The sequence below is a fragment of the Mus musculus genome, chromosome 10 (genome assembly GCF_000001635.26).
Source record: "Mus musculus strain C57BL/6J chromosome 10, GRCm38.p6 C57BL/6J".
Classification (NCBI taxonomy): domain Eukaryota; kingdom Metazoa; phylum Chordata; class Mammalia; order Rodentia; family Muridae; genus Mus; species Mus musculus.
In genome coordinates this window covers 67985816-68005169 of record NC_000076.6, presented here as the reverse complement: position 1 = coordinate 68005169, position 19354 = coordinate 67985816, and the positions used below count along the sequence as shown (strand labels likewise).

Genomic DNA, 19354 nt, shown 5'->3' with positions numbered 1-19354 from the left:
AGCAGGGACCTGTAACCCCACGGCTGGGGAGGTGAAGGCGGACAGATTTACTAAAGTGCAAAACACAACACCAAGTGGTGGCACACGCCTTTAATCCTGGCACTTGAGAAACAGAGGCAAGTTCGAGGCCAGCCTGGTCTACAGAACCAGAGAAATGCCATCTCAAACAAAAACAAAAACAAAAACACAAAAACACCAACAAACCACACAACCAAACAGCAGTAAAACTAAGGGAAAAACACACTTAGAACCGCATTCATCCGCAGATGCCACCTGAAGACAGAAGGTAGGCCTCAGTCCTGGGGCTTTAAAATTCAAATAGCCAATCTACAGTTTGGATACATCCAAGGACTGACTTGCAGCTATTTTTATAGTTTCTTACTTGGCAACGTCTAAACATACAGTATTCCTGGTAATGAGCAACAAATGTCAATATTTAGAGGAAAACCAGAGATTCATAAATATTGAAGACTTATTAAAAACAAGCGTCGTAACAAAGAGCACATTTTTTTTAACATTTAGAACATTTGTCAGCAGCTATTTTTAGGCCAATTTAAAATATTTATACCCCAAAAATGCCAATAAATCATATGTTGTCTTCCAAATCATTTGTATTGTTCTTCCTGTGTGGGGGGGGGGCCCTCACCCCCACCCCACAGGAACTTTTTTGTCTCTGTGGCAAAACATGAACAATGGTGGACTGATGTGAAGACAAGAGGCGATTAGTGAGTGGGATAATTTTGGCAGGGGGGAGAAAAAGTCCTTAGCAGCATTGGAAATAGAAGTAAAGAGAAAGAGATAATGAAGGAGATACACGTTAGCCTAAAAGTGTACAAGAACTTGAGACTAATCCCAAGGCAGGAGAGAACTAAATTCCACTGGCTTGAGTACAACTTGTAAAAAGGCTCGCGTTACTGCTGACAGCCCAGGGTAACTCGATGTTACATCTTACACAGTTACTCCAGGACGCGAGCTGCAGGAGCCACGGAACGCTGTCTGCCACGGTCCTGTCAGTGTGACGTGACCCCTCTGAAATCTAAAGTGCCACGGGCCGCGGCCAAGGGTATGCTGGTGATTGCCTGTGGGCAGTTGGGGCAGCTACGACCACTTGATCTAGAAATGGCATCTCAAGGGCTCCCCCTACCCCCAGAGACAAACCCCATGGGGAGATATGCCAACAAAGACTTTGAGAGAGAGGCCAAGGGCCAGGGGAAAAAAAAACCTCATGTTCGTTAAAAATGATGTCCATGGCTACCCAAGGAAGCTGTTTTTGTCTCTCTGTAGGATGGGCCATAATAAAATGAGCCTGCCCATAAAAGAGCCCTTAAGATGGTCAAGCTGTTCTACACTGTTTGAGTACATGAGAGAAGCCCGCTATAAGAGAAAGAGCACCCCAAAATCCACCGTCAGAAGCACTTAAGAGAACGGTTCATAAGAAAGCTTTACCACCTCATTAGTTTTTGTACTGAATTTCCTGTGAAGGAAAAGAAAATCAGCTTTATGCCCAAATTTGCTGTATTACATCAAGCATCAAATGAAATTCTATCATACTCAGAGTTTGGGTAGGGACAGAAATATAAATATTTATAAGAAGTTTAGCAGAGCCATTGAGTCAACTGTCTGCTTGCTAAGTATTAATTATAAGATTTCTATTTTATTCTGGATCCAAAAAAGGGGGTAACTTTTAAACATTTTAAAGCTGCCGGTGCTTTGAAAAGAAGCCAAGGCCCACCAGGATGTAGGCCATCAGAATTTAAAAGACAGTAATTAGGCTTTCTTCACTGATAAGAAAAAAAAAAAAAGAGGCAGAAGTTCAGATTTCACCCTCTGAGGATTAAGGCTACTTACAAGATGGTGACATTTTCGAAACATATATCTGTGACTGTCTGGTCCACAATCACCATGTCCGTGTCAAACACCTGAGCTCCCATCCTGAATAAGCAAAAGATGGCGAAGCGCTGTGTGCCTAGAGGAGAGACAGCAGACAGCGGCAGGAGCCGTCACAAGCAGGACAATCATACCTGTGTGAGTGAGACACTCGGAGGTCACTCACTCCCTCACCCCACTCAAGCCCAACCTCAAACCAAGGAACATCAGAAAATAAACACGGGGCCCCTCGGCGGTGTCCCAAAGAGATCCCTGCAGCCAAATCTGATCACTTAGCAAACTTTATGCCTCTCGGTCAATTTAGCGCCACACATATAAATGACTCCATTTGATGTCCAAGTTTTGATGTCCAAGAAAAGATGACTTGTAAGGTGTATCAACAGCCACCAAACAATAAGTAAGGGAAAAAAAGGATGTGAAAACCCCAACGCCCAAATGGCAGGCATGGATACAAACAACAGCAGCTAGACCCTCCAATCTGGTGACGTTCTTAAAAATGCCAGGTGATTAAAGGGCTAAATCCTCATTACTGAGAAAACGCAGCTCTTTAGGAAAGTTTATTCTCTGCAGTAATCTCGAAGATTGACTCAAATCCCACAAGCATTCCTTGGTGAAGTGAATTATACGTCTTAATTGAAAAACAAACACTAACCTGATTTAAATTCTTCATGTAAAACTAATTATGCCCGATACCATTTGGCTTTTGGAATATGGACAAAGCCATCAAGGTAAACAAGGCAAATGAAGGGGCTGCTGGGTCACCCGGCTCTGCCTTGAACAGCTAGGGCACATTTGAGGTTAATGTCCGTGATCCAAGAGATACATGGACTTGTGAAGACTGTGTGTAGCCAATGAAACAGAGAAGGAGGGGGAGGGGGAGGAGGAGAAAATCACAGCAATCTAAAAATCTTTCATTACACCCTCTTAAACGATCTAGCAAAGCAAAGCTCAGACCTCCTGAGTCATACATAATAAGAGAAAAAAAGAAATTTCACGTCTACTGACTCACCCCATGCCTCTTTGGGGTGTGGGGGCTCTACCTTTCTACCCATCTCTCCACTCTGAGCCCCCACACAAGTTCCCATCGCTGATGACTCCCCTTCATTGGTATGCATATCTTAGTCTGAATCAGGGAACTGATGTGCGGTCCCCCAAGTCAGAAATCGACAGTTTGCTGACAGGATGCTTATAGCCAAATGGCACCAATGTGTCTCCGAACCAAAGAGTTCTGACCTCAGAAATCACAAATGCGTGTCCTAAGCACTCGAGGAAACATTTCCAAATACAAATTAAAGCTATACGTACATTCTTTATTACTGAAGTGATCGGAGTCTTTCCACATTAATGGTATTCGGATATCTATAAAGAAGGCAAAAAAAAAAAAAGAAAGAAAGAAAAGAAAAAGAAACAATTATTTTGATAATTTTTGTTTCACCCACGATGTGAACCTCTGAGCTCCATGACAGACTGGGCCCACCAAAAACAAAAAGAAATATACACAGCAATTTCCTAATTATTGTTTAGAGATGATTTTTAAAAATATTTATTTTTATGCAGATGGGTGTTTCTCCTGCATGCATGTCTCTGCACCACTTGCAGGACCGATGCCCATGAAGGCCAGAAGAGGGCGCTGTATCCAATGGCTCTGTGATATAGGTCGTTCCGAGCCATATGTAGATGCTGGGAACCCAACTCAGGTCCTGTGGAAATTGGTACACACTCTCAGCCACTGAGCCATCTCTCCAGCTCTGGCGGTGTGTGTGTGTTAGAAGTTATTAAATATGTGTGAAATTTGCAAGTATCTGAAGTGAGAATACATTCTTCTAAATATTATCTTAGCTTTACGTATATGTCACGCTGACTTCCTTATTGGCTGTGCCCTTCTGAGGCCATCCATGCTTGTTCCTGGGCCAAACACTTCATGTGTGGAACTGAATCAGTTATCAACTGACACCTTCTGACGCCTGCTGCGCTGGGTTGTTGTCTTTTGGAGGCATGTGACTGTCACTGGTTCTTTTTAAGAATGTTTTTAATTTTGGTCAAAATTCCCTCTCAAATGTTTTACTATGCAAAACAACTTAGGAATGTGTTTTATTATATATATATATATATATATATATATATATATATATATACACACACACACACACACACATACATATATACTCACACACACACATATGTGAAGAGAGAGAGAGAGAGAGAGAGAGAGAGAGAGAGAGAGAGAGAGAGAGAGAGAGAGAGAGAGACTTTGTGTCTCCCTGTGTGCAGAGATCAGAGGCGACTTGTGGAAGTCATGGGCCTCAGGAGGACTGAGGTCATGAGGGTTGGTAGCAAGCACCTTTATCTGTTGAGCGCCCTCACTGGCCCAGGGAACTAATAACTTTTTAATATTTCATCTTCACATTACAGATTTACCCTTACCATTTGCTCTCACCCTGGCTTTCTGTTTGTTTGAGGGCTAGAAGTCAGGCCCAGGGGCTGGGAAGAACCCTCCCACGGAGCTTCGCCTCCTGCTCCTGCTCGTGTATTTTAATTAAGGTTATTTCTTATATATTTAATGCTTGGGGGGGGGGGCTGCTGCTTTACTGTAAGTGACACTTTTTCCACTGTCATCCCTAGCAAGTCATTGCTGGTTTGAAGAAAAACTACCGCCTTTTATTTATTTCTCCTAAATCCGGTCGGGATCTATTGAATGCTTTAATTCCAGCGTCTCAGTCCCTCCCCTGAGGTCATCTCCATCTGCCATTCGTTAGCCTCCAAAGTATCCAATCTGCCTGTTCCATTTTTTCAATAGCTTTGTTTTCCAGCCATTATGTTAGCTACAATTCCAAACCAGTCCTAACTTATGTTGACCATAATAAGACCCCGGTATTTTACCCGTGACTTTAATACGGATGTCTTCATTGTGTTTGAATTATAACCCGGCTAATGGCCTGTCCAAACTCACTTCTTGCTGGACCACAGTGGCCGCCTCCTAGCTCCTTTCATTCCACAGTGGCCAGTGCGTCTCACTCGCAGCTGTCCTGGCTGTGGTGGCGAAGCTCTAACTGTTCACGCGCTCATGGGAGGACACTGACCCAGGCCTCCCCACAGCTTGGGTTCCATCCTGCTCTTCCCCATACCTCGCCTCGACTCCATGTAAGGGGATCTTTCTCATCTGTGTCCCTGTTGGCTGTGCAGTCTTCAGACAGCAAAGGATCCAACATCGAATGACAGAAATACCTTCTACATTCTGGCAGATGATCAGCTGGGTTTCAGCTTACAGTGGTCCACCTTTGTCTTTTTTTTTTTTTTTAATGTCTCTGCTGGCATTTTATGGCAAACTAAGACAGCCTCAACAGCATTGTAGCTGGCCTGATGTGTACTAGGGACTGGACTGGGGCGATGGCTTGGAGGCCATCTTGCTGCACAGCCACAGTTTGGATCGCAAAACCCATGTGCATGTCCGGTGGCTGTGGCCGACACCTCAGGGGGTCCCCAAAGAAAGTTGGCTCTAGAGACTTAAGCATCACCAGGGACCTGTGGGTGTGACTGACAGGCCCTGCATCAAAATGAGTAGTGTGGACATCAGGACTGGGATGCCACAACCTCCGGAAGCCTAGCATGTGCACAGGCACTTACACACATCCACACACATGCAAACACGCACGTACACATATGAAAAGAAAGAAAGATGGAAAAACCCACAAAAAACTGAAACCGCTGACCGTTTGTGGGTAACCAGTTTGGTCTAGTCACTGAACTGGGAGGCGAAAACACACACCAGCCACCCCGCATCACCTGGTGCGGGAAGGATGGGATGGACCTGTTATTTGTATAGTTAGGAAGCTCTGGTCAGTGAAAACCTCAAAATCCAGGTCTGTCCTGTTTACAGCGCGATCTTAGAAACATTCTGAAACTGGGCTGCAAAAATGTCCAGTCAGCTGAAATCATGCTAATGATGCTAATGACACGGGTGTCCCATCTCCCGGGGGTTCACGCCTTAATTAGGCTTCAAATTGTCTTGGGGAGAAAAAAAAAAAGCTAACCTTGGCTTCTGTCCAAAGGTATCTGAGATCACGAAAAGTCATCCTTGACCTTAAATATTTTTGTTCAAGACTCTTCTAAACGTGGTGGCAGTAAACAAGCGGTCTCCACAGGACAACAGACAATGTTAAGTCACCGAACTCACTGACCAGGTCACCTACCCCATTCGCCTACAGAGTGGAACCTTATTAGAAGCAAGGGAAGAGGGCAATATTTTAGTGGTGGTGGGAAATCTCTGAAGTTCTCCAGCATTTACCTATGCATGTTAGGATGTATTTAGGCACAGTAGAGAGGAGTCTGCAAACGTCCTCTGTTCCACAGCTAAAAGGCCCAGGCAAAGCAGTGGGCCTCATGTCAGCCACAAGTACAAGACGGAGACCAGGACACAGGACACGCTGAGGGCACGTCAGCCACAAGTGGAAGGCTGATCGTGAACGCAAATAACCACAAAACAGGCAAAAGGATTTTATGAAGTTCATATAATTTTCTGAGGTGCTCCCCCTGCCCCCCCCCCCGACACACACACACACACACACACACACACACACACACACACTGAGGGCAATTTCTCCAATTTTGCCAGTGAGGTCAAATAAAACTCAGTACCATGGCTGTGAGCGATGGAGAGAGAGAATAGTCCCTCAGCAGGCCAGGGGACACAATAGCAGGCGCTCTACCTTGCTCTGGCCAGTGGGATACACCAGCTATTACTGGGGGTTCAGCTCAGGCCACAAGGCTGTTTGCAGGGTGTCGCGATGAGATATCTGCAAGCCAGCCATGCTAATCGTGTGGCATCTCCATGCCACTTCTTCCGGGGATGTGGATGGGGTGGGGGGCTGCCGTTTTAGAGAAATGAGACAGCCTAAGCGCCATCTAGTGGCAGGGGGTTGGTACGGAAGGGGTGGGGGGCTACCATTTTGGAGAAACTGAGACCGACAACCTAAGCGCCATCTAGTGGCAAGGTGCCTGCTCGCTCTGCTGACAGGAAATGCCACTCCAGCAGAGGCAAAGATGGGAGGGAATGGAGGAAATGAAACAATTGCACAACCCAATCAGGTGTCTCAATCAAGGCCTCTGTTGACAAGAGAAAGTGGGGGAAAAATCTGCCTAAATCACGTGGCTTGTGTAATGGAAGACAGAGCCAGGAAAAGAATTGGGCAGAATGGAAAACTTGGTGGGGCTGGGGCAGTTTGCATTTTACCGGCTGCAAGTGGCCAGTCATCTACCTGATATTCACTGAGCAACCATGAGGAGCCCAGCCCAGTGACAGTGGCCAAACATGGGCCAAACCACCATGGAACATGCAGCTTGAACCGCCTTTCCAAACGGAAATGACAGAGAGAGAACCCTTGTGGGTTTGCAGCCCAGCTCTCCAACGCTCAACAGCAAGCAAGTGACTTGAACACACCTTCCACTCACTCGAGTGCCTGAAGAGAAGACAAACCCACACAATGTGTGTAGCATGTGACAGAGTTTCCCCAATCCATGAAGTTCCATGCAATTGTAGACCATAATGATTAAATAGTTAGACTAAACATTGGATTGCTGGAAATACAGAATGCACAAGGCCTGCAATAATAGTCAGTCTATAAACATATTCAGGGACCCGCAGTGACACACTGCAGCATACCTGACAGGGCGATCTTTCCTCTGCAGGATTCTCCTTCTTTATTTTCAGAACTCGAATCCCTGCCGAGAGAAAAACACATCATGTCTTTCGAAAACAGCTGAGCTTTAAAATAAAGAGGTAGCTATGAATACTAACGACCAATGTGAAGGATTTGTCTCCAAGGATGTTCAGTCGGCAGCTAGCTAGCTTTCAGGGAGATACAGAGACACCCTCTTTTGAGTGTACATAAACTAGTACACTTCCTAATAACGTGTTCTGGTTACATTCTGATGCCCAACTTATCACAAAACTTGTACTTCGGGCTCATTAGCAACGCTGGCTTTTCGAGTCTGGTGTTACCCAGCCAACCTGTGGGCTGCTCTTCCTATGGCTGAAAGATACCCACCCTCAAAAGCACCTTATGCTTTGTTCCTATGTGCAGGTGGGCATGGCATCTCATTTCTTGTAAGCTCCAAAGAATGAACATACAATACATTAAGATGAGGGAATAGAATGTGGGGAGGGGGGACAGAAAAACATTTTCAAGAAAATTCTAAGATGGAAGCCAACACCAACCCTCCAATTGGGAATTCACACTGCATAAAACAAAGTGAGATACCATTTATGCCAGAAGATCACACAAGGCTAGCCTATGCTACCTAGGGAGATCCTATCTCACAAACACAGCCAGGGAAGGCAAGATGGGTCAGTGGGTACTTGTGGTCTAACCTGGGGACCTGTGTTTGATCTCTAGGGCCCACATAATACAAAGGAAGAACAGATTCCTGCAAAGGTATTAAGTAAAAATATTCTCAAACTATAATCGAAACCTAATTGATCATAAAATTTGAAGAAGTAAGTCTGCTTTTTAAAAAAATGGGAAAAAAAATCAAACCTCGAATTTCTGGAACTTTAGTTATTTTCAATCCCAATACTTTAAAAATATATTATTTTGGGTGCAAAAACTGCTGAGTACAGTCATCTTATTAAGTTAGAGATATTCTTGCTTGTAACCTGAGGATAGAGCAAAGCTATGAAACAGTGTATCTTATGCAAACCAGCCCAGTTTATGGTACTGTGTAAGACTCATAGATGCTAGACTTTTTTTTTTTCCAGAGCTGAGGACTGAATCCAGGGCCTGTTATTCTACTGTAACTGAGTAAACTCTCTAACCAACCCCTAAAAGACAAACATAACAAAATTAAGGAAATTACCTGTAGGTACACAAAATGATCAACAGAGGGCGCCAGCCTGCCACTCTCTTACTGGAAGGTCTGTATGAAAATGTTCTGAGTAAACACAGATTGGCCTGTTTTATATTGTTCCATATGGGGATTTTTAAACAGCCATTTCTGTGCCAAAATTAGTGCACTGTAACAATAAATAGCATAATGGCAACAATATTTTACTTTGCTCTTAATGAAACAGCAAGAGGATTCTGAATGGTATTCTGTAATTTGAAGGCAGATTATAAACCCCTCCACCTTTTATGCAAATAGGTGAAAACTAAATCTCAAAAAATCCATAGTGCAGAATTTAAAATCACCCTAAAACTATGGTAGTAATAGCTTCATGATATCCTAGATTACATCCCACATGTGATATAGTCAGCCCCCCTCACAGACACCAAACCATCTACAATTTAGGAAATAAATTCAGCAACGGCTTTAAATACACGTTTCGTTATAGAACTACTACAAGTACAGGATTTTTACTTCCCTGCTAGGCTCTTTCTTATTTTAACTGAGAGTCCGTAAGCGATAAAGCGATAAAGTAGCAGGCTGGAGTGTGAAGACTGCAGTCACATCCAACTTACAATGTTATCTCGGCTCTGTTAAAAACTCACAATTATGTTGAATGACACACATAATTAAATCCTATAAGTGACTCTAACTATTATTATTATTATTATTATTATTATTATTATTATTATTATTACAAAGCCAAATAAAATATTTCAGACCTAAGAGCGGAGAAGAGATGGGCCAGCTGGGGTGGGGGATGGGGGGCTGACAGAGGGCAGTGCTGATATGCAAGTTCCTGAGTGTGGAGGAGGATGCTATGCGTGAGGGAGCGCCCCACCCACTACCTCGCCTCCTGGCCACGGCCACCGGGCTTCTGGGACTGCGTCTGAGAGGGCGGGAAGCACGCATGCGTGGAATGGAGCAAGTAGCACACCTAGACTCAAGCTTTGGGCTTCTTTCATCAATTACAACTTCCCTTATTAGTGAGTTGCTGTCCTTCCGACTGCATCCACCCTAGGAGAAGGGGCATATCTCGTTAGCTCACGCAGCTGCCGAATAAAGTAACAATTCTAACGCGCCTGTGGACTTCTTTAACATGTCGAACACAGGCACCATGTTGTGAGCATTGATGTTTTGGCTCTAGGGATGAGCGTAGGTTTAGATAGAAATTACACTTGCTAATGTGATCAGGGTCTAACTCCCGGTTCCCGTGATACCTCATCTAAGACTTTCTCTACACATCCCACCAAAGCCTTCATTCATATCAACAAGAAAAGCAAGGCCTCCTGTAGCCTGCTCCAGCACCACAGCCAGAAAACAGAGAGGCCGCCCAAAGTGCCACTAATCTTTGGAAGATGGGGAAGCCAGCTCCTGGAGACCTCACCCCATAGAGTGGGGCGACCATTAGCTAATGTTACGCTAGCCTGGGAGAGAAGACAGTGTGCCCAAAGCTTGGGGAAGACCATAGCACTAGATCGGGGTGGGGGGAGGGGGGAGTTGAAGACCACTTAGGTTCAATAATTGTTAATGCTGTAGAGGACAGAGGCACTCTGCAGTGGAAGTTTCACATGGAAATAAAAAGAAGTTAGTTACCCTTAAGAACCCCAAGAAATAGAGTCATACCAAGTACCAGAAAACCAACCAATCAATGTCCCAAAAAAGCATCATTATTAAAGGTATGGTCCCCTGCTTTAAAAACAAAAACACTATCCTATAAAAAACCAAGGACACTCTTCCAGCAATGACCCACTTATACCGCCACATCTTAGTCCAGGAAAATGTCACTAAATCACGATGAACAATACTAAACTCCAAAAAAAGAGACCCTCATATCCATACGAAGCCACTCTGGAGTAGAGAATCAGCTGAGAAAACATTCTGGCAGCCACACCTTCATAAACGAGAAAATAACAAGACTCGAATGCAATACTCCAGCACGACGCGTGTGCTGTGAAACAGGCCCTTGCACGTGACTGCACGGATCTAAAACGCAAACCTCCAGATGGAAGGATGAACCACAGGCAGATGCCCAGTCAGAAGGAAGGATGAGGAACCGGAGCTAGGAGGGGTAACTCGGTTCTGAAATCAACATTAAAAGGCAAACTGGGAATGCAGCTGGCGAGAAGATAAAGTATCAAACAAACATGCCGGGCGGAGGGTCAAGAGATCAGACAGGACAGTCACAGAAGACCAGCCAGGGTCTGTGTATGTGGCAAGAGCTCTTAGATAAAAATAATAATAATAACAATTAGATTAAAAAATTAGATAAAATTTTCAGTTCTTTTTCTAAACTGAAACATTTCTACAAGTCAAAGAAACAGGTCTTAGCCGGCTGTGAACCCAGTGAGCTATAACAATGTCTAGTGTAGGAATATAAACTCACAGGGTCCAAGTAGCATGGGTGTTAATGGGGATAAAGGTTATGGGGGTAACCAACTACCTCCTGCTCCATTTAATGCCTGCTCCCCAAGAGGAGAAGCATGCCTGGCACTGTAAGTCTGCTCATGGACCCACTACTCAGGAGCTCGTGGTTGCCAGCAGCGAGACTACTTCTATTCTGCTAAATGGATAGATAGTGTCAAGTGGCCCCGGAATTCTCATCCCTCTGTGCCAAATCAGTGCCCTCTCAAAGCTCATGGGAGAAGTTCGTTTTTCTTGGCAGTGGACAGTGGTGGTTAATGTAGGAAAATCCCAAGTCCAAGTGTGAAGGGTTCAATCTGACAGAGGTAGGGAATGTACCTACCGTGGGCAAGGCCACAGGTTCAATTCCGTAGGACTCTAAATTCGACTTCCAGCTACAGTGAGAAACAGAGAATATGGAGAAGACTGGAGGACAACTTAAGGAAACTACCAAACCGGCGTAGACCGTAGAATATTTCAAGGGCTTTAAATGTCTAGACTCTTCAAAGCATTAATGACAACGAAATTTTAGAAAAGGTTCATTATAAGCCGAAGGGACATAACCAGACACACTACATGAAACTCTATTAATCAAATTCTAGTGGTTAAAAAAAAACTACAGCTGAGTAGGGGTGAAGCACCCCTTTAATCCTAGCACTAGGGAGACAAAGGCAAGCGGATTTCTGTGAGTTCCAAGCTGCCCTGGTCTACAGAGAGAAAGGTAGCCAGGGCTACACAGAGAAACCTTGTCTCAAAAAACAAATAAACAAACAAACAAACAAAACAATAACCCAAAACTATGAGAGATTTGTGAGCAATTAGATAAGGAGTGGATATAGAAAATTACAAAATTAGTAACATTTTGCATGTACTCATATATTGACTACACAGAAGAATATTCTTAGAGACAGATGACTGCCAAGCCACTAAGATGCACCTGTCCTGTTTGCAACTCATGTTCACATGGCTCAATGGAACAATGTGTGTTTATATGCACAGAGAGAAGGCCGTGGATAAGCTCACATGCCAAGAGATTAGCGGCCGACTAAGTAAGCACACACGGATGTTTATCTATGAAAGAGTTTATGATAAACAAGTGTATTTTTAAAAAAAGGCAGCAGGGACGCTGTGAGCAATAGTAGGTAGTTAAAACCTTGAACACGAGAGAGAGTAACAAGGAGAAGCAGCGGCTAACCGCTCTTGAAGTGAGTCTTAATTTTCACTGGGCAAATAGCTTCCTCCTCCTGTAACTGTGGAGTGACTAGTTTCTGCCGTCAGTTCTTCGGAGCAGGGCATAAAAGCCCAACTTGTCCAGCAGACAGGCATTAAACTGATGTGCACAGGCGGAGGTGTCCCGGAGCCCTGGCTTTCAAAGGCTCTAACGAAGTGAGATAACCAGGTTTTCATCAGATGGCAGTTCACGAGACAGAACCCTTGAAGTGAAGAGCTAGGAGCAAGCCCCTGAGAAACTCATCCACTGGCTCTCATCCCCTCCTGTAAATGTAACTTCTATTCTCCTGAAGTATTGTCCTCTTCAAGACTTACTGCCTCCGTCTGCATTCGGTTGAAGCCTAGTCCTGGAAGCGTCTAGCATCCGTACAATTTTATCTAGGCCTAGAATGTTTTCAGCCTCTGAGTCTTACTGCTGCATTAGCGCCGCCTTTCGAGCTTTCTGAGCTCTGGCTGCTCGGACAGCTGTTCTGGCTGAAAAGCCTCTCCAAGCTGACTGATTCAATCTGGCTTCTCTCGGCTTCTCCTGAATTGCTCTGCTTGGCCTCAACCTGTTCTGTTCTTCTGGCTCCTTCTCACTCTCTGGCTTGTTTTGTCTTCACCTGTGTCTAGTATGTTCTCTCTCGCCAACCTGTCTCTGTACAACGGCCCTGGTAAAACCTTCTCTCTTGTCTACACGGCTCTCCTAAGTAGCTTCCCTTTCCTCTCTGTTCTCCTGAGAGTTGAGTATATCCCATTCTGTCAAATCTTTCTCTGATTCATCACTTTGTCTGCCACTCAATTAGACATCACTTTCAAACATGGGTGTCTCCTTCTACAAACTAACTTTACCTTCATTGTTTGGGATTAAAGGTGTGCGCTAAGGGTGTGTCTGTATCCCAGCCAGAGTGGGATTAAAGGAGTGTGCCAAGGCTATACTACATCACAAGAAACAGGTTTTTCCAGTAAACACGCTCTCAGGGTTCAGTGTGATTGAATAGGCTGTAACACCCTCCTTTCTAATCATTTCAGGGGCTAGGGAGATGGCTCAGTGGAGAGAAAGTGCTATTCTTGCAGAGAACTGGAGCCACGTTCCCAGCACCTGCCACCGGGGGTGAGGATGCTCACAACAGCCTGTAGTTTCAGCTCTAGGAGGTCTGGTACCCCTTTTGTGGTTGCCAAGGGCATCCATACACAAACCTATACATAATTAAAAATAAAGCACATCTTTTTTTTAAAAGATTTATTTGTTTATTATATGTAAGTACACTGTAGCTGTCCTCAGATACTCCAGAAGAGGGCATCAGATTTCGTTACAGATGGTTGTGAGCCACCATGTGGTTGCTGGGATTTGAACTCAGGACCTTCAGAAGAGCCACTGAGCCATCTCGCCAGCCCAAAGTACATCTTTTTAGAAAGTGATTTCGTGCATGGTGGCACACGCCTGTAATCTCAGCACCAGGGAGTCAAGAGGCAAATGGGACGCCATGAGTTCAGGGCCAGCCTGGTCTACACAGCAGGATGTAGGCCAGCCAGGTTTACACCCAGAGCTCCTCTCTTTAAAATCAAACACAAGAGGAACTCTTTCATTACCTACTAGATCACTGCTGCTTCTGTGCCTCCCTGTTCTTAACCATTGGTCTTTAAAAATCCCCTGCTTCTATACAGTCTCCCCAAACACTGGCTTACCGTGACTTCTTTTGGCTGAACATAAAATGGTACAAGGGGGTATTTTAAAAAGATACACATTAAACGTAGTCATCACTTGACAGCCTGGTGGGGTAGAAAGAAGGAAAGGTGGTTTCTGGCGGAAAAGGGTATGGGAATGGGGGTTGGGCGTATACAAAGCCTTTGAAGTCCCCTAGGTCTCTGGCCTAGCTCTGTGAGCACTATGTGACCAGTCTTAACAATCCTGGTTTCCAGATGTTTAATGAAGGCAGGCAGCACAATGCTCCCGCGGTCAGCCCCACACCTTGGCTGGTGGTCTAGACCTTCTACTAACAAACCCCTGCATGGGCGTCAACCAAGTGCATCTTTTTCTCTATCCTCTGCAGCGCAATCCTTCACTCTAAGCTTCCCTTTGCAATTGGTTTTGGGGGGAGCAGTTTCATCACTCCCCTCACCTGGTGGGACTGATTCCTTCAATCCACGAGAGCCAGTTTCCGTCAGAGGCTCCTCGGCTGCGCACTGATCTGATTCTGCGCTTTTCGGGCCTACATCGTCGGTGGTTCTCAACCTGTGGGTCGCGACCCAAACCCAAGGACCACTAGGAAACAGAGTATTTACATCACTATCCATAACAGTAGCAAAATGACAGTTATGAAGTAGCAACGAGACTCGTTTTATGGTTGGGGGTCTCCACAACATGAGGAACTGTATTAAAGGGCCACAGTGTTAGGAAGGTTGAGAACCACTGGCCTAAAGTAAACAGTCTATAATAATTTTTTTGGTATTTTATTGTAAAAGTTTGGAAGAATTAGACTGATGTCTTCATTAAAGGGCATTTTAGTCGTCAGTACTATATACATACATGTGTATTTTAACCGACATGTATGTGTAAATATATACTAAAGCTTTTTTGTCTCCCTCAAAGACTAAACAAAGGAACGGAATTCTGGTTCTTCAAGGACAACACATTTGCTACAGATTCTTAGGTTGGCCTGAGATGGCACACTGTCACCCTGTGTTCTTCAAACAGGGACATCCAAGCAGAGTGCTTACGAAGCTTGTGCAAGTAACAGGTGCTTGCTGAACCTGAGGTGTCAGATGGTAGAGCCTGTGTCACTTTTCTTAAGGAGCTAAAGACGCTAATGGGAGGACTCTCTCTAGCCCACAATGATGTTTACCCAGGAAGAAAGCAAGTACTGTAATTCTTGTTATATTTGCTCAGCAGCTTCAGGCTCTACCTGCAGATACAAAGGGAGGCATAAACAAATGGGTCACACGGAAGAGTCAGGAATCATTTTAAATCCCTAGGAAACCGCTGTAAGGCTTTCATATATACTTATGAGGATATACTTATGTATACGCACAGAAGATATTTTCATTTGTGAGGGGAAAAAATAAAACAGAAATTTGTGTGCATTTCCAGCTTAGAGTCTCAGATCCCCCCCACCCTATCTTGGCTAAATCTAATATGGGTGAGACTTCCTTGATATCACTGTAAGTCATCACTCCAGAAAAGCTAAGGTGCCAAGCTCACAAAACGTTAAACTCACAATTCATTACAAATGCTGAAGAAGCGGTAAACAGTGGTCCCAGAAGGCTACTAGAGGAACAGCATAATAGTGAATGCCTGGTCCCTTAAATCAAGGGACCTCAAATTTTGCCATTTACGTGATTCCTCACTATCCTCATAAAAGCTGGGCCTTATAAAACAAACTTTACCATTCTAGATGCACAAACTTTGTCTCAAACAAATATTCTGCTGTGCAACAAGCTGTCAGTATCCAACTTTGACATAGCTCCTGACTCATATCACATCCTCGCCTGACCTATGGCCCGGCTTAGGAACATCAGCCTCCAAATGTCTTCCTACACAGGGATACTGGGATAATTTTATTACTAATGACAGGACATAGAACACAAAAAAATAGATTTGTTGAGTACTAAAGCATTTCATTAGACATATGTATATATGTATGTGTATATGCATGTGTATATATGTGTATGCATGTATATTTGTATGTATACATGTGTATATGTATGTATATGTGTATATGTAGGTATTATGTGTGCATGCATGTATGTGTATACATGTGTATATGTATATATAGGTATGTATGTATGTTTGTGTATGTATGTATATGTGTGTTTTTATGTGTATGTGTATATGTGTATATATATGTATATGTGTGTTATGTATATATGTATATGTATATATGTATACATGTATATATGTATATATGTATATGTGTATGCATGTGTATATGTGTGTGTATATATATGTATATATATGTATATGTATATATATATATATATGTATGTGTGTGTGTGTGTGCATAATGCCCACATAGAGAGTTACCTTATCACCCTCCATCCCCCCCACACACACAATGCACCTGCAACAAAAGGACTAAGCATAAGGGTCGGCATTTACAGTAAGGTAAGGCCGCTGACAAAGTGGCCGCTTTGCATCTAGATCTGCTGCATCACAACCCTATTTCTGTTTTCCGTTTACAGAAACCTTCTCTGACAGGCCTGTACCTTACTTGTACAGAATTTCATGGAGGGACACAGTGCCCCACCCAATGACCAATAAAGTACAGAGAGAAACTTTCCCCCTTGTACCAGAACTACAAACAGACCAGAGAGACAGAGGCTATACGGAGACACACTGAAGTCAAGCCTCTGGATCCATTCACCCAAGGCCCAGGTGGGGCTTGGCCCTGCCTGTGAAATGGGATACAATGTGACACACAAATGCTACATCAATCCCACAAGGCTGATATGGAGTGACAGGGACCACAGGACCTGAAACTCAGCAGCAAGCCCTAACTGGGACTATAGTTGGCAACCCTTCTGGGAGCACCACTCCCTTCTCTGGAACTGGCTCACCATAGGAAGGGCTGGGCGGTCTATTTTAAGTCCCTTCCATTTATATGTTTGTCATCTGTGGCCCACTCAACTCGATTTACTTAAGCTGCTGTTATTCTTAGTACAAATAGCACATCTATAAGGGACTGATTTTGTCCGTTTTTAAGCAATTAATTTTTTTAAGAGTTATCTTAATTTTCCATGTATGGATGCTTTGTGTGTATGCAGGGGCACCATGTGTGTGCCAGGAGCCCAGAGGAAGACAGAGGAGGGCAGAAGATCCCCCAGTATTGGAGTTACTGATGGTTATGAGCCGCCATAGAAGTGCTACAAACTAAACCCAGATCCTCTGCAAGAGCAGCCAGTGCCCTTAACCACTGAACCACCTCTCCAGCACCAGCAATTAATTTCTCAGAGACACTTCTCCGTGGACTCCACTCTTGGCCTCTGTCCTTTCTTCTTGAAAAGACCCTCCCCATCCTTTTCTCCTAACACACTTTCACTTTCTAGTGAAAGAGCTTCGCACCTTAACCAGCTCAATGGAAGAGAGTTCCCTTTGAGCCCTGCTGTCCACACAACTGTGACATCAGCTGGCACTCCCATGTTGGCCTTTAAACAGTTTGGTGTCCTGACATTTTGTTTGTTTGTTTGTTTGTTTGTTTGTTTTTTACACTTAAATTATGTCATGTTTTCTGTTCAAATGCCTAAGAATGCTAAAGTTCGCTAAAGCAAAGGCGACTCACAGCACTAACCGTGCTCCGGTTTGATTTGCAATCTCTTCTTTTGACTTCTGCAGCTCTGCCGTGTACGCCTGGATCCGAGCACTGCACACCATGAGGTTCTTAACTGCATGCAAAACTTGGTCTTTTTTCGTACTCAGCGAGAGCAGCTTCCATATTCCTTCTCGCATGCGGATCTCTAAGTCTATTTTCTCTCGGATGCTGCAGTCCTGGAATAGAGAATCCTCCGTAAGAGGTTGCAAGAGTCTAGAACTACGATTAAGACAGGCAGAGGGTGGGAAACGTAGTAGACATTGTTTGTTTGTTTTTTTTTATACCATTCTGAGGATGAAACCAAGCTTCCCAGAGTGAAACAAATACAGCCATTTGCAAAAGCTATTTGCAAGATTCTCAAGTTTCTTGCATTATTAGGAACTCTTTTCAATTTACTGGCTAAAAGGAAAAGAAACAAAGATGAGAAGAACATCTTGCTACCATAACCTCCGTTAGCTTAACAGAGCTCTCAAAATCCATATTTGACCCTTGAGTGGGCCCTTATTTGGATACAGAATTTCCCGTGTTATTAATTACAATGGGGTCACAATGGAGTAGAATGGGTCTCAAATTTTAATAAGGCCAGGAAGAGACACAGACCCACAGAGAGAGAGAAGGCTACAAAAATACACAGACCCACAGAGAGGCCACGAAAAGACACAGAAACACAGAGGCCACATAAAGATAACGGACACATACAGAGAGGCCACATATAGATGTAGACCCAAAGGGGCTACAAGAAGACTCACAAACAGGACTGGTCATATGAACACACACACAAGACACACAAACACACAGAGAGATACAGAGTTAGAGACAGAGACAGAGAGACAGAGACAGAGCCCTATGACGACAGATACACGAGGAGGCCATGTGAAGACAGAGATGGAACACAACAGGTTGATCCCAGTAGCCAGAGCCTAAAGGGGTCATGGAAGGGGTGTTCCTGAGGGCCTGCAGAGGTGGGGGTGGGGTACTGTCAATCTCTGGAACTGGGGGTGGGGAGGGGATTTGTGGGTCATTTGTTAGACAGCCTTAAGAAATACAGAATAAGCAGCGGGTGAATAAGAATGACGACTCAGCAATTAAGAACAGAATACTTGATGCTCATCTAGTGGACCAGGGTTCGGGCCCCAGCGCGTACATCCAGCAGTTCAAAATTGCATGTAATATCAGTTCCAGGGGACCCAGGACCCTCTTTTTCTACACATGTGCATATAACCCCCACCCCCACCCCGGCTGCCACCACCACCTTAACAACTGTAAGCAGCACACTACACACATGCACAGATCATGAGAGCCACAGGTGGCTCTGATATGCCTGGAAATCGCCAGAGGCCTCAGCTGCCGGGACAGAGACTCATCTCTGGCCATGTTTATTTTGGAGTCACCAAGAAATTTCTTTGTAGCTTAGTTCTGGGTCTTGGTCTTTTTCTATTTAGTGACTGCATGATGGCCTCACTCAATATACAAGTCTCATTCGTACCATTAAAAGTCTACACACCAGATGCAAAGTCCTCTGTTCACTCCCAGAAACTTTGTAAACATTAGAAGCCACAGAGGCCTCTTTATGAACGGGCACAGAACCCACGCGTGTCTATTTCTAAGCGACAATCCTGGCTTCAGAGGTTTAAAAACAAAATACAAAAAACAAAAAAAAACCTATT

At 44.2% G+C, this 19354-nt stretch overlaps 1 protein-coding gene across 4 annotated transcripts in view; it reads right to left on the bottom strand.

Annotated features, from left to right (window-relative positions):
* The window catches only part of Rtkn2 (rhotekin 2), a 78864-nt gene that overhangs the window by 53260 nt on the left and 6250 nt on the right, over positions 1-19354 (bottom strand). For 3 of the 4 annotated variants that reach the window (XR_003948599.1, XR_003948600.1, NM_001359318.1), the window contains exons 2-5: positions 17658-17863; positions 7547-7605; positions 3193-3246; positions 1849-1966 (exon numbers count right to left, since the gene is read on the bottom strand). Coding sequence is in view for 2 of the 4 variants with exons in the window: in NM_001359318.1 (NP_001346247.1) it covers positions 1849-1966; positions 3193-3246; positions 7547-7605; positions 17658-17863 (437 nt within the window). In the remaining 2 variants the exon portion in view is untranslated. The remainder of the gene's footprint in view (positions 1-1848; positions 1967-3192; positions 3247-7546; positions 7606-17657; positions 17864-19354) is intronic. The other variant, NM_001359319.1, reaches the window with a different exon arrangement.